Source organism: Ammospiza caudacuta, chromosome 10 (genome assembly GCF_027887145.1).
Source record: "Ammospiza caudacuta isolate bAmmCau1 chromosome 10, bAmmCau1.pri, whole genome shotgun sequence".
NCBI lineage: Eukaryota > Metazoa > Chordata > Aves > Passeriformes > Passerellidae > Ammospiza > Ammospiza caudacuta.
Window position 1 is genome coordinate 14,025,064 of NC_080602.1, and position 15,700 is coordinate 14,040,763.

General features: G+C 39.1%; 1 protein-coding gene across 1 annotated transcript in view; it reads left to right on the forward strand.

The window, feature by feature from the left end:
* THSD4 (thrombospondin type 1 domain containing 4) overlaps positions 1–15,700 on the forward strand; it is a 230,693-nt gene that overhangs the window by 163,070 nt on the left and 51,923 nt on the right. Inside the window, exon 8 of the mRNA XM_058811504.1 lies at positions 10,487–10,691. Within this exon, the coding sequence (XP_058667487.1) occupies positions 10,487–10,691 (205 nt within the window). The remainder of the gene's footprint in view (positions 1–10,486; positions 10,692–15,700) is intronic.

Below are 15,700 nucleotides of genomic sequence, written 5' to 3' on the forward strand. Positions count from 1 at the left end.
CTTCTCCCCTCTCAAGGGTCCCTCACATAGTCTCTGTTCTTGACTTCTGTAATATTAAGCAGCATGGAACAGTCAGAAGTTTACAGGAGTGTTACACTGGCACATTTTTATATATTGTCCCTTATTTTTCAGAAAAAATGAAATATTTCTTTGTTTTAACTTTGAAGTTGTGACAGATGAAAGTATTTGTTAACTATGGTGTACCCATAGGAACATTTATTTACACATAGCAAGCAGGTAAAACTTGTAAATCTGCTACGGAACAAAGCTGAGAATTCTGTGTGGCTTGGAAAGGTTTGTGTATTCTGGGGAGCAGTGCTGGGATGCAGTAGTACTTAACTGTGAATTGGATGCTGCAGAAGTTGGCACAGATTTATTTTTCCTACAAAATACCTACTAAGAGTTGGTATGTTAGACCAGGTCACAAGAGTTGTAAAGCTAGTAATGTCTGAAACCAGTTAGTAATTTCCAGTTTCCTTTGTCCTCATTTATATAAAATGATTCTTCACTGAGACCTCTCGCTTTCTAAGTCTGGGGAGGGGAGGGAGTATCTACACAATTGCAGTGAGACAGGGAAGCAGTGTTTGATGATGGATGAAGAGCTCTTAAGTGATTTGAAGAAAGGTAGTAGAAGAAGGAATTGCTGTCTGTAAACATCTTAGAGCAAACAATATGGTAAGAATATGAGGGATAGCAGTAGGCTGAACTCAGAAATGATTGGGTCAGTTGTGAAAGTGGTACAATTGCATTTGTTTGCAAGCATATCAGATTTTTGCTTAGCCTGCCAGAATTAACCAAACCTTTAATGAGTTCCGTCCTGAGAAAACACTGTGAATGTGGTTGTGGCTCTGTCTGCACAGAGCCTGTAATGATATTTAAACCAGAACTGAACTTTTGAGAAATGTGCATTCCTAAAAAACTTCTTAAAACCAGTTAACTTTATTAAAACTATTAGATGTAAGGGCCTTCTGCATAGGCACTGAGGTAATATTGAAACAATGAGATTAAGAAAGGAAGAGTATGGGTGTTGAAATGTACAAAAATAAAGAAGTTAGGAATGAAGAAAGCAGTGCAAAGCAGAGCAACTTTCTCTGTGTGTGTTTCTGGGTATGAGTGTGTACAGATGGATGAACATATGTATGCCATCTCCAATGTGTGACCTCCCCAGCTCAGGTGGGCCTGTTCAGAAGCACAGGAGGTGCAGTTAAGCCAGTGAAGATGACAAGGGAATGGAATAACATGAGCAGGATTCCATAGGCTGAACATTTCAGTCTGGAAAAATAATAACTTGGGTGAGAATGACTGAGTGAAGTCCATAAAACCTGAGAGTTCATGGAGAATGTGAAGAGGAAATGATTGTCATTGTCTGTCTCAGTACAAGATCTCTGAGTCACTGGCAGAAATTACCCAGTGCTATTCTCAAATGAAGATGATGTGGCATGTAGTGGAACTGACTGACATAGGAATTAGGCCTCCTAAACTTCAGGAAGGAAGCTAAGCACATTTAATAAAGGACTACTAAATGATAGAAAGACATTATGTTTGTCTGAGGAAGTCTTTGTGCCTCAAAGCAAAAATGCAGCCTGGAAACATATTCTGATAAATAGCATACATTTTTCCCAGCTTTAGGGTCACTCTTATGCTCCCATTATTGATGCCTTTGGATAACAGACCTTTGATGTGACTTGCAAGGACTTCATCTTTCTATGTTCTTGTAATATGGTGGGAGAGTTTTGGTGATTGAATCTAATCATTCAGAGGGCCTGACCATTCACTGCCTTGAGATTCTTCTGAAGCTCTTCATACTTGGGGGTTTTTTTGCTAACCTGAGTATCTTCACATTAGCTAGAAAATACTAAGAACCAGGAATTTCTTGTGCAAATTAAGGATGAAGTCACTATTGACACAATGGTGAAGTTGAACATACTCTTCTTCTGAGGAGGGCATTAGGCCCCTTTTTTTTCCATATTTGTAAGCCAATCAAAATAGAGAGATGCATACAGTTTTCCATTACTCAGGGACCTTGTCACTGATGGTTTGCACATCTTCTCTTTGATTAACAGAAATAAAAATATTTAAAGAGCTGCAGCTTTGAAATATGTCAAGATACTAAATACAGAGTATTGCTTATACCTGACCATATGTCTTGATCTGGCAAGTGCTAAGAAGCTGCTAAAATATAGAAAAAATGTTGAAATTTTACAAAGGGAAATAATTTTAGATCTTTAGTGATAGACAGGTCAAATCACTGTGAATTCTGCTGTTTCTTGCATTTTCATGTTTGCTTTGAGATGTTTAAAACAGCTTAATTTAATAGCAGCTTTAAAACACCTTTAGGTTTCAGGAATACCTCTTTTGTAATCCAAGCTGCTAAATCTAACCCCTGTGAAGCCCCATGAGGTCCTATACACAGGCAACTGAGGAAGGAGCTTGGTGCATTCAGCGGTGTTTTCTGGAGAAAGACCATTGTTGAGCTGTGGTTTTCTTTGAGAAACTGCTTCACTCTTGTCTGAATAGGTTTAGAAGCCTAGAAAAGGTATTTTGGTCTACAATTCTGAGTTACAGGAAAATCAGCATCCTAAGAATTGGACTTGATCAAAGAGGAGAATAGACAAACTATAAAGACCCAAATTCTCTGGTTTCTGGCTGCAAAAATGTTACTCAAAATATAAATTCTGTTATTTGATAGTGTTTGAGCATGACAAATGATGTGAACTGGTTCGCCCCATGTACGAAGTCTATTAAAACAAGTGAAAAAGAGGGTTTGTTTTTGTCTAAAAATACACTATTCTGTGTAACTATTATCTTCATATGAATCATACTCATTGTTGTAGAAAGGGGCATAATTTTAGCTAAGTGTTGTTGCAGAGCTTTATTCAGCCCCTCTTCACATGAGCTCTTCAATTAGGGATTGGGTGCTGGTGTTCTCTCATTCCAAGTCTGTTACCACAAACTCCCATTGTAAAAAGAAAACTTATCTCTGCAAGTAATTTCTCACGAGTAGATGAAGATCACAGAGCAGAAAAATCTCCCACTGCAGTACAAACCAGATGTATTTAGAACAATGTTTTAGTGTGTTGTATAGACAAGGATTTGTTTGGGCAAAACTCCTTTTGACCCAGAGTGGAGGATGTGAGCCAAGGGAATCTACTGCACACCTTGGTTGCAAGATTATCAAGGAAGAGTTTCAGCAGGTAACAGAGCAGCTCCTGGAAATACTGTTTCACATGATGGTAAATATATTTTTTTCTTTTAATCAGAAGGGATGTTTCTGAACAGTCAGCATAGGACTGTGGCACAAACCTTCCAGCCACACTGTGTTCAGAGGCAGGCACTAGTTAAATCCAGTCCTTGCTGGCTGAAGAGTAAAGGATCATCTGATAAATGCTCAGGGCCACATGAGATCCCGAAGAGAAGTGATCTGCAGGTGTGTGGAGTCTTCCACAAAGAAATGTTCACAGGTATTTGTTGTATTTGTAGGAAATGGAAATGGGTGTTCCTGTTTCTGTCAGTGGTGATGCAGTCACACACTTGGAAGGAGCTTTATCCAAATATCTGTGTGCCATCACATCTTCTGCTCTTGTGGTCTCCTCCCTCTTGGATTTGCACATTTCCTCCCCCTACAGCAGTGATGTGCAGCCAAAAATGCAAGTGCCTAAGTGTTTAATGGGCTTTGTATTTAACTCATGTAACAGGGCTAGCGTGCACTGCCTCCTTTCCTAAATTCTGGTCTGCAGGAGTATGTAAAAGCCCAGAACATGGAGATTCCACATGTTTTCCAGGGCATTTGCACAACACTCCTCCCTTGCCCCCAACTTTATGTTTCGAGGGCTATTATTTTCAATAGGACAGGCAGAACTTTAGTGTTTCAGTCCTGCAAGCTCAAATAGAGCTTTGCAGTAATAAAATTTAGAAGTAGAGAACTTGAACCTGTAAGTTTGAAAGACTTCTTTGCACGTATTTGCAAGTATGCAGTTACAGCTGCATATAGTGAGAAGAGAGAGCATTTGTATTTGTGTAAATACATAAATTGTGTTTATTTGGGTGAATCAACCATATTGCCTAAATGGATGTTAATTGGGGTGATACTGTGTAGCTGTTTAGCATCAAGGATGGAGAAAATAGAACTTGATTGAATGGAGGTCTCCCCTCCAGGATGTGCCATTGGAGGTGTCTGTATTGTGGAGTGGCTGCTCTGCCACTTCTGATTTTTCAGAAGAAACAGATCATATTTTTGCATCATTCAAACAGCAAAATAGACTGGCATCTTTTCTATCTCCTGTTCCTAAAGGGCAGGACAAAAACAGCATCAAAAGGTCACCAAGCCAAAGCAGTTCCTTTGAAACAATGAAATAGTTGTCATAGAAGCAGTGACTCATTGCTGTGTGGGAGAGGTGAGTGTTTGCCTGGAAGTGGCTCAGGGGGCTGTTCTGAGCACCACTCAGAACTGAAATTATTTGTGCTCTTCACTCTCTTCCTCAGGTTGGTTTCAAATGTTATTACTGTTTGTTTATGCTTTTTATGGCAATCATGAACCAGAAAATAATAATGGTAGGTATTGTAAAAGCTCAGGAAGGAATGAAAAGGCAGCATTTCAGGGAGTCAGTGTGTGGCACTGAGGAAACAGCTCTAACTTTGGTGAGGTTATATGGGGTTTCACACTTGGTCTCTGAAGTACCACCCTTTTGAAGAGAATTGTGAAGACCTTTCACTGAATCCTGCAATGGCGCAGTACTTCTTGCCAACACTAATACTGAGATATGATCGGGGTGGTGCTGACATGCATTAGCTTTAGCCACTTAGATAAGAAGTGTTTTAAAAAGGCACAGAGTTAACATCAGCTATGTGAATTGTATTATTTTGTTTAACTGTTTCTTGTCATTGCCAACAAGGTCAGTTTAGGCTAGATTTGGAGAATCATCTCATGAATTTTCAAACTGCACTGTTACTGAATTCAGAACATCTGTATATCCAAGCCCTGTCTGCAGTTTTAAAGGCTTTAGCCTTATGATCCACATCATAAATATGCACTGTGTACAAATTTTATGAAGGAAGATACCATTCTTAAAGCACTATATTGGTATCTGACCTTAGATATTGAAAAGGCTTTCTGCTTTTCCAGTTGAGTTGTTTAAGTAGAAGCATAGAGTTTGCTTACTCTTGCTGAATCTGGGCTATCAAGTAATCCGGCATATTTGCAGCAGACATGAGTGCTTTGTTAATATGTGATCTAGGAATATTTATTTCAGACTATGTTTAGTCTGCTTTTGTACTACTGTACCTTTAATGTCCTTGTGGTTTTAAATTTCCTGAAGTGAAAAAACAATTAGTGCATTTTAGAGGTGCATATATTATTTAGACCTGTTGTACCTCTTGAGCATTAGAACTTTCAGGGTATGGAGCTTCTAGTCGCAAATTTGTGTTCCAATAACAAAAAAAAAAAAAAAAAAAAAAAAAAAGTCAGCCTTTCAATTTGAGATACTTATGGTGGTTTTTTCTGTCACAGTATTTCCATTCTTAGTGAATGTGAGCAATCTGATTAGCTTGAAAGAACAAAGCCTCAGGTCCCTGGATGTGCTTGTGAGTGCTCTAGCAGCAGGTGTGTATGGGAGCAGCCTGGCCCAGGGTCCAGCCATGGGGAAACTGCTCTCCTTCTGTGTGGGGACATGTGCCTGTGGCTGGATTCTGCTCTCCTTCTGTGTGAGGACATGTGCCTGTGGCTGGACTCAGTGCCAGAGCCTCCTGGGAGTGGGTAAGACAGATTCCTCCTAAAGGAAGAATCACCAAGGCAGAAATGAGAGCTGCTGATTGAATCCATGGGATCAATCCCCAAGCCCTGCACTCACCTTTAGAGCTGTGTTTGCCAAAGCAATGTACATACTAGGATTAGGCTTCTTCATCTTCTTCACTCTGAAATGCTGCTAACACAGCCACTTCAAAACACTTGAGTAAACTCCTTTAATAAGCTCTTTGTAGAGTGGGGTCTCAAAGCTGAACAGCTCTCTGACTTCTATAGGTGACAGGCAGCAATGGTCTGTTTGCATTTCAGGTCTTTATTGCTGGGGGTTTAGGCAGATTTCGTAGACCTTACATTGGGTTTGTGTATGGGAGAGATACAAGTTTTCTTTAGAGTATCTTCCCTTAAAACAACAGGAGAGAAGTTGTTTCCCTGTCTGAGGTATCAGTGTGAGATGCATACTTTAGATTTTTTAATCCTTTTTTATTAGCTGTTATTAGTTGATATCTCTAAGACCATCTTTTCACATGATTACTTTTCCTGGATGGCTTTACTTTTTCCATTGTAACAAGAATAAAACCTTTTTTCTCTCAAGTAATTTTCTAGCCAGTAAGAAACTATTGAATATCTTGGTGAAAGAGTCTTTATATGTCTTCATGTAAGTAGCTTTTTTTTCACTAAACTGGTGCATATCCACATACTGTAAATGTAATTTGAATTCTTAAGGTTGTCAAAAATGAATAGCTTGCTTCTTCTTACTGTCTGAAATTTATCTGACCAAGTGAAGTTCAGCTTAAAGCACAAATAGGTAATGAAACCAGCTATTGTGCAGGTAAGAAAATCTGTGATTAATTAAGTGGACCACATCTGGATGTGACCACAATCTAATCGTGAGGGGCTGTAAATAGCATCAAAGATTTGTGAGCGTTAGGTCTGTGGACAGCAGGAAATATTTGAAAGCCAAAGCAGGATCAAATGTTTGGGTAAAAATTATGGTTATAGCTAACCACAAATCAAGTGAGAGCCATTAGAATGTTGTTTGTTATCCTGTGGTTGAATGTAAATTCTCAGCATTGCTCCTTTGATTTGTAAAGCAAATGAGGGTTAGGCTGCGACCTTGAAGATGTGTGAGACATTGAAGTGAGACAAGCAGGCTCTGCTGCCTTTCTTGTGCTCTGCCTTGGGAGGTTTCCTGAAGCATGAGATTTACCTCTTGCTCAAGCACAGCCATGGCTCCTCACTGCTGAACAGGCTGTTCAGTTTGTTTCCACTGAGGAACATGCACCACCAAACCCTGCCCTGGTGTCTGCACACAGGCAGTGCCTCCTACAGGGAAATGCTTCAGTCATGGGCTGGGCTGGCATTTCCCTGCTGTGCTAGTAAAATTGCACATGCTGGCTGTTACTCTCTAGCAGTCATAACATCTTCATTGGGGTCTCATTTACTACCCTTCACAGACAGAGAAATGAAAGGAATTATATTTATCTAATTGTAAGAGTTAAAATCATATATGAAGGTCAAAGATTTTAACAGTAGCCAGAGAAAAGTAGCAGTATTATGCTCAGCTTCTTCACACATTGAGGGGAGAGCCATCCAGCCAATCTCTAGGCAGACTTGCTTAGATTTCAGAGGAGAAAACTCAGAGAAACTAGTGTCCTTCCTAGTGGAGAGGAGAGAGACTTACCAAAGGCAAGAAGTAAAAGTTGGGGTGAAAATAGCAGAAACTGACTGGGAGAAGAATCAAAGTCCACTAATGCAAACTATAGCTCTGAAAGATGAGGAGCCAGAGCTTTCAGATGCCAAAGCAGTGTGTGCTTTCTTGTTCCTAATGTGCTGTACTCCTGCCTGGAAGGAAAGGATTACCTGAGCAGCATGGCTGTGATACCTTACTGTCAATACCTTATTGTCAGCTTTCCCACTCTGAATTTCTGTGTGGCTGTTGGATACTGAGGGAGACTCTGCAGGCCTTGTTAAGGTCAAGGCACAGAACATCCATTCCTCTCCACTCATGTGCTGAACTTGTCAGTGAATCACAAGTTCAGACACAACTTGACTGTGGCACATCCATAATGATTGATCTCAGGCTTCTCTTTTGTTTTTGGGGAGTTTTTTTTGTCCTTCCTACATTTGGAAATGACTTCCATGAGGACTGGGTCTGCAGACTTCCTGAGGGCTGTTAAGGTGACCAACCTGCAACTGAGCCTCAGGTTCTCCTTGCCTTAAATGAAGATGGATGTGGCAGTTACTTTTTAGACATCACCACCAATCACCATAACCTCATCTGGTCCCGAAGTTTTGTGTTCATAAAATTTTCTCAGGTGCTTCCTAACTCGATCTTTCTCATTTTGCCAGACTCAGTGGAAGTGATTTAATTTGCACAAAAATTCATGTGAATGAAAAATAACGTACATACTTCTGTTTGACACACTTAAATCCAAAAGTCTTTAAAATTTGCATTGTGAAGAGCATGGAATTGATAGAATTCTGCCTGGTCAAATCCATAAAGAGGCCAACTTCTGTGACTTGGCAAATTTCCAGTTGATGTCAACTTTGAAGTCAGTGAGGATTTCTTTGGAGAAAAGACGTGAGGATTTGGATTAAAATATTTATTTATGACTGATAAATGAAGTCCACCTGGTCACCAGACAAGGAGAACATATGATACAAAAGAAACAGTTTGAGATTTCTTTTTAATTTAAATTTAGTAGAACATTTTATTTCATTCCAAAGCAAAAGAAATCCTTGAGTTGACTGAAAAATTTTAAAGAATGTATTACTGGTAGCAAAGCAGCAGGAGTTGTTACTCATGTGGTTAAGGCTAATTTGAAAAGAAGTGCAATATCAACTTCGTGTTTAGGTGTAGGAAATTCAATTTTTTTATTGTTTTGCAAAGACCTACATTTTGATTTCCCAAGGATTGTAAGTGCCACCTTGTGGACATCATAATTCTTGTGTCTCATTATAGGACACAGTGGTGAAGTAGAATAATAAAATTTAGTTTCGAAATCTGTGACAGGCACTAGTTATGTTTTCTTTGAGGTTTGGGAGATTTTGATTGATTTTCCAATATTGCTATAGATGTGCTGAGGTGGAAGAACACGCTACTGCTGGCTTCAGTGGCTGTAAATAAAGCCAATACCTGTCTCACTGTGAAGTCCTGCTACTTCATGATATTTGTAGTTCTTGCTGGAATTCCTTTGTTGATCCCTCTCAGATCTTTCTCCTGAGTAAGCTATCAATGAAATACCATGGGAGTGAAACCCCAGATGTCTGGAGTTCTGACAGACTCCTTATGTTGTGACCCCCAGTGTCCTTGTGTGAAAGTGGCTGGATGCAGTGGTTCATGTAATGTCAGCAAGTAGCCTGGGTGATTTTTGGGGGCGTGTGGGTTGCAGAGGTTTCTTTGTTGGACATCCTGGCTCTGGGTAGATCAACTGTGCTGTGTTTGTGAAGGGTTTGGAGAATGTATTGTCTCCAAAACATAGGTACAGTGATGCCTGTAAGCAAGCTCTGAGTTGGGCATTTCTACCCTTTTCACAATAAGACCAAATTTTATTCTGAGGAATGCAGAGTTTCTAATTACATGCAGCTCATTTCCTGCTCACTAATAACTTAAAGGTATTGTCATGAGGTACATGAAATATCTGCTGCTTATCTTAAAGCTGTCTCCTGAGGATCTGGAGCTTCCTCACTAGCCAAGTCAAATTCAGCCTGTACTCCAGAAGTAAATCCCATGTGGTTTGTCTGTTTGCTGCTTAGCTGTCAGCCACTCACAAATTCCTACTTATCTCCAGGCTATACTGAGGCCATAACCAATATCAAAATTCCAGGACATCAAATCTCTTCCTTGGCTTGCTGCTTAAGTATTTTCTCTGTTGTCACAAAACAGAAGCTAATTTATCTCAGATAAGTTGTTTTTTAAACTGTAAGAAAAAATGGCCAGCAGTGTTGTTTTTGCAAAAACACAGTTATATCCCTGGTCATCCAGGATTCCTTTAGCATCTCATCTTTAAAGCTGTTTTATGCATTGTACAAATCAAGATCAGTTGGATGGGGCTTGGAACAATCTGGTTTAGAGGAAGGTGTCCCTGCCTGTGGCAAAGGGACTGTAACTGGATCATCTTCAAGGTCCCCTTCCAACCCAAACCATTCTATGATTCTAGGAAATTATTTTGTTTTAACTATCCTGTCCAGGTGTGTATTACTGAGTGGGTTGAAGTTTTTCTACTCCATGAACAGATGGGTTTCTTCTCTAACTGTCTAGATGCAGTATAAAGATTTCTCACATACTTCTTTTGGTGAGAATAGGCTGAGTGCTCACTTTTAATGGAGATTAAGACAGGACTAAGGAGGAAGTAGTTCTGCTTCTGTAGAAAGCCTATTTTGAATGATAACAAAATCAAAGCTTTCCACCTCTTTCCTGAGCAGCAGCTGTGGGAACTTTGTTGTTCAGCTTTTCTTTCAGCTGAGGAGTGTGCAGTCAGCATGATCAATGCATTACTGCTCATGGTGTATTCTTGAATTTTGCCTGGCAGGATGTAAAAACCTGTTGGCTACCGTGAAGGCACTGAGTCTGAGATCCCTTTGGGTTTTATTGCTTTTTTCCATACAGAAGACATTGCTGAAATGCTAATTCACAAAATCATTTCAGAATTGATTCTTCTCTGAAAGTCATGCTATTCTCAGTTGTTGTGTCCGAAGTCTGCAGTTGTAAGATCTTGGAAAAAGAAATCTTACTTTATTTTGCAGAGCATTGGCTGTGACGACTATCTGGGTTCTGACAAGGTGATTGACAAGTGTGGAATATGTGGAGGGGACAACACTGCTTGTAAAGTTGTGTCTGGAGTTTTCAAACACACGCTAACAAATCTTGGCTACCACAAGATAGTGGAAATTCCTGAAGGAGCTACTAAAATCAACATTACTGAGATGTCAAAGAGCAACAACTACTTGGGTAAGTTACATCTCAGTGAATGAAGAATGCTTTGTGTGCTTGTGCAACTGGGTGGAGGTTGTGCCAGGAAAGGCCTTCTTGAGGAGTGTGAAATCAATGTCAAGAAGAAGAGAGGAAAGAAAAGAAATCATTAAGCAGTTGTTTTGATCAGAACTAACTGGCTGTTTTTAATTCTAGATGGATCTTGCATGCCAAACATTGTAGACCTGTTACAATCTATTTCCCTGTCTGACTTGGCTTTAGTTTCTCCTTTGAATCGGTTCCGCTGTGATGTTTCCCTTTCTCACATCATTAACCTTCTCTGATCAGTCAAGAATCCAGCCAAGCAGATGCTTGTGTTTATAAAAGGCTGCTTGAGGAGAAAAGAGCATCTTCTGATTGCCAAAAACTTTCATTTCTTTTAAAGTGAGATAATTTGATTTTGAGAAGGTACTTACTCACAGAATCCAAGGTCTTTGTACAGCTGTTTATTCAGAAGCAGGTCCCTAATTCGAAACCGTGGAGGATCCTGGAATATTTATAGCAACATAACATCTTAATGTATACTTCTAGATGTGTATAATGGGTTGCAAATTAGAGATTATGTGGAATTTATACCAGATCTGTATCAGTCTTTTGTGCACTTATGGACTGTGGCATTCCCCACTGTAACCTGGTGTGTTCCCAGGTTTCAAAGCCCTTGGTTTGGCTACATTTGTGCAGGTTTTGTAGGCAATTCTGGTGAGTGGACTGGAGAGAGGAGTGTTACTTATGATTTATAAAACCTGCCCCTCACCCTCTGTTTTCTCTTCACCATCCTTAGATTGGGCTTAAAAATTGCCATTGCAGATGGTAAAATTGGAGCCACCCGAGAACTTCTGTGCTGGCATGGTGTGGTGTTTGCTAGAAACTGTCTGGCTGTACTAGAAGTTCCAAATGCCAGTCCTCTTGTTGGACTGCTGTTTTACCTCCTTGCTGGTGGGTAAAGCATCTCAGCTGCTGCTCAGGTGCAAAAAAGGAAGGTGCTCATTATGGAAGTGCTTTTACTCTCTTTTCTACTTTCTTCCCCTTAATTCCTGCTGAAGCTTGAATGAGTTCCACAGAAATGTTGCCTGTAGATGGGAGTTTATTATGGGCAACAGTCTGAATTGGAAAGTGAGTTTTATAATTTTACCAAAAATTTACTTCTAATTTGAAGAAATAGAATAAACTACCCTCTGTCCAAGAAAGCCAAATGTTCTGAACCTATTGCCTGGGTGGTCTTCTCAGTTCTTACTTGTCTTGGTTTCATCCAAATGAGGTTTTGATATGTTATATACCAATATACACCAGCATTTGTTATTTCATGAGAACAGTGTGTATAGCATCCATCAACACTGACTTAATTGATGATGAACTAAACCAATAATTCTTTCTAAAGAATTTCCATGTACATTTGGTAGAAAATGGGTGAGAACATAGCTGACTTGGCAGTACAGTGGAAGTAGTGACACTACTAATATATAAAATCATGGAGTTGAATGTAATTTTGCTGTCAGATTTATGTGCCAGCATCTGAAAACAGCTGACAGAAAAACTCCCTAAACTATATTAAAATGTCCTGAGCCACTTGAACATTTTTGTAATGGGCAGGACAGAAAGAGAGTAACATTTTTGTTCAAAAATAACCAGTGTGTTGGCATGTATGGGAAAGTGATAGAGTTTTTCTTTCCCATGCTACTCTTTATCCCCTGAGCTCTTGGTTTATGCTATCATCTTTTCTTTCTTTTTTTTCTTTTTTTGTTTTTATCCATTTCATATGTTTTATTTAAAAGTGCTGGTATGGATTTAGTCTGCTAAATTTGCCAGCTCCCTCCCATGTTAGGAATTCTTGAGGATGTAATTCCAGCCTAGAAGGATTCCAGCCACTCTGCTTACATTGTTACACAGTAAATTTGGTTTATTGAGGCAGGTGAGTTACACCAGGACAAAAATGAACATGTTCAAGCAGATCAGAAAGCTGAAACTAAGAGAAAGGCTTATCAAACAATTTATTGGACAAGTGAAGTGGTAATTCTGCACTTGCTTTTTTGGTAGTCACAAATTTCTCACTGATAAAATAGCATTCAGAATTTAGACATTTTTGTAGTGCACATAACACTGGTGGATCTGGGAAACTCAAAAACTCATATATTTATGAGTTTCTCTATATTTATGGTAATAAGCAGAAGTCTCAAACTTTAAAAATAACAATAAGAAATTTAAATTATCCTTATGCTGCAGCAGCAACAAGAAAATTAACCCAGTAGCCATTCTTGTAAGGATGTAGTTGAGTGCTTTGCAAAACTGAATTTTCAATACCTTGTTCTGTCATAATCCAGTTGTAGCTATCAGAGCTGCTTGTAAACACCATTCCCTTTTTTTTTTCCAAGGAGCATAAGTTGGTTGCTTTTGGTTTTCCTTTCACTTTGTACATTTTAGTTCTTTCAGTGCAAAATTGGAAGTCAGCTCAAGGTCATTAGGATAGTTTTTTTAGGAGATGATGGCAGGTGTTCCTAGGTATCAGTTACCCTGTTTTTCTCTGTTTGGGAGATTGCCTTGAGTTCCATGTGGTTTCATTAAGCAGATTTACCAAGCTCCACATTTTCCTCTAAAGTACTAAGCAAGTGAGTGATCAGGAGTGTTCACAAGGAGGTATTTCTTTAAAATCAGGAGGTGCTGGAAAAAGCAGGAAAGAATATGAGTTTCAGACTCAGCTAGAAGTCATCCAAATGTTTGAAAGCTTCTCCATACTGCTTTTGTAACTATTTTGTATTAGTCTATTGCTCATTTTGGTAAAGCCCTCATAAAAAGCACAGCTCTATAGTTTCTGCTGAATATGATTCAGCTTACTGAATTTTCTCATTTTGAGGACTGCATTTTTGGCTTTTGCACACAAGTTGGAGTGATTCCAGAATAAAATGTTTACGTTCTTGCCACTGGAAAACAATAAACTTCTGTTAAAAAGAGAAAACATGGCAGTGGTATATAAAGCTTTAAGGTGTTCCTAGAATTTTATCTGGGTAGTCAGAATATGCAGATTAAAGGAGATGGGCCAATCGCTTGTTCAGGGAACTTTGTAATTAACTTTTCATAAAATCCCAGTTTGGAATGAATTGAATTTCATGCAGCACAAATAGAGTATTTTCTTCTCCCCCTGTCCAAGTATTCCAATTCCTTTTACACTTTCCATTCCTTTTTTGTAGATCTTTATTGTAGGAAGAGTGTTGATGTGATAAAGGAAAATATTTTAGCAGTCAAGTTGAGAATGGGCTGCAACATTAACTAGTGTGTCTTAGTGAGGCAAAACAGACTGACTCTAATACAGCCATGAGGTGTATCTGAAATTCCCCAGGAAACATCTCATGCTGGTTTTCTAGTGTGTGTTTGTTGGGAAAGAAAGCAGTCCAGTTTTGGAGTGCTGTATAACAGCTATTCATAACTATTAATGATGTATTCATCAGGCTGTATATTTACTCTCGTATTTTTTTACAGTTGAGAGAAAAAGCTATGTATTACCAGCTCTGTAAAGTGTAGAGAAGCCTATGGGCTGCACAGCCCTGAGCTGTGTCAGAATGACTTCTCAAAGTTGTTTTCAGCAGTATTTTCTCACTGGCTCACGTGTAACAGAACCTTTTGGTAACAGAACTGCTGACCTTGGCCAGACCTTTCCATTGGCAAAGCACTTGTGTCACATGCTAGAGACAAAGACATACTTTTTATCCCGCTGGTAATCATCATCTGGACAGTTCTCATACACTGACATGGGAAACTTGCCACTGAATTAAGTAGGACCATGATACCTTCAGTGGGACCAGCACGTTACAGCACTTGTGCTGCAAAACATGTGGGCTGGAGTATAAATGCTTCTGCATCTTTGGGATTGGGATTTGAGATAATAGCAGAATTTAAAGCCAGATAACAGATCTGAAGTGATTATTTGGAATGTGCTTTTTTTGCATATTGTGTCTTGAGAAACTAATTGAAAGAAGCTGGTTGCTATCCGTATCCACAGCCTCAACTGCAAGGCACTCTGTTGGGAAGGAGGTGTCAGCAGTTCAAATTAAAATTTAGCTTAATACAGAATTGAACAACACAGTGCTTGAAAATGTGTTAGTTTTGAAGTACACTGCATAATGAACTTCAATGGAGATAATCTGGTAATGTCTGTTTGTTTCTGGGGCAGTTGTCTGAGTGTGGAGTCCTGTGGGGTTGGGGTTGAGTGCAGGAGAAGGTAGAACTGCCTGCCATTGCAGGGCTCCGGGGTTCTGTCCCAGGGAAGGTGGATCATTCCCTGTGTGCGCAAATCTCCTAACATTTTCCTTCTTACCTGAATGCTATTTTCTACAAAGATGTTTGTTTCACAGTGAAATTATTTAACTGCTAATTGTAAAGCTCATTACAGTTCCTTCAGGGAATGTATTGTGTATTTCAGTTTTGTTTTCCACGGAGTTAAGTCACTTCAGCCACTAAATGAGATAGAGACATCTTTGCATCTAATCCATTTTCCCTGCTTTCTGTAAAATGATACTCTGCTGTTTCTAGCATCTTCTATTAGCACATGCCAGTATACACAATTAATGATTAAAATAAAAGTTGCAGATTAATATTTCTTTAAACAAAGGTCCAAGGGATGTTAATAGCACTATTGTGAATATTGGTGTGCCTGAACAGGAATATGATTTTAAGGAATTTGTTGTATGAAAACAACAGGGCTTGATACTAATGGGGCTCTGAAAACCATTTTTATTCAGTATTCCCTGTAGCAGATAACAGTCAAACAATACATCTCCTGATGAAAGATTGTTAGCAACTCTTGAACTTAAAATAACATTTTGAAAATCACTTTAGAGATTCGAAATTACAGCAAATAAAGGTATTAGATTAGAACACTGGCAGGAATTTAGAAGATAAACATTGATCACAGCTGTGATCATGTGAAGAATTTTATAATATATATCCTCACTGATTTCCTTCATGTGGTGCTTATTAAGTCAACTAATATACTTCCA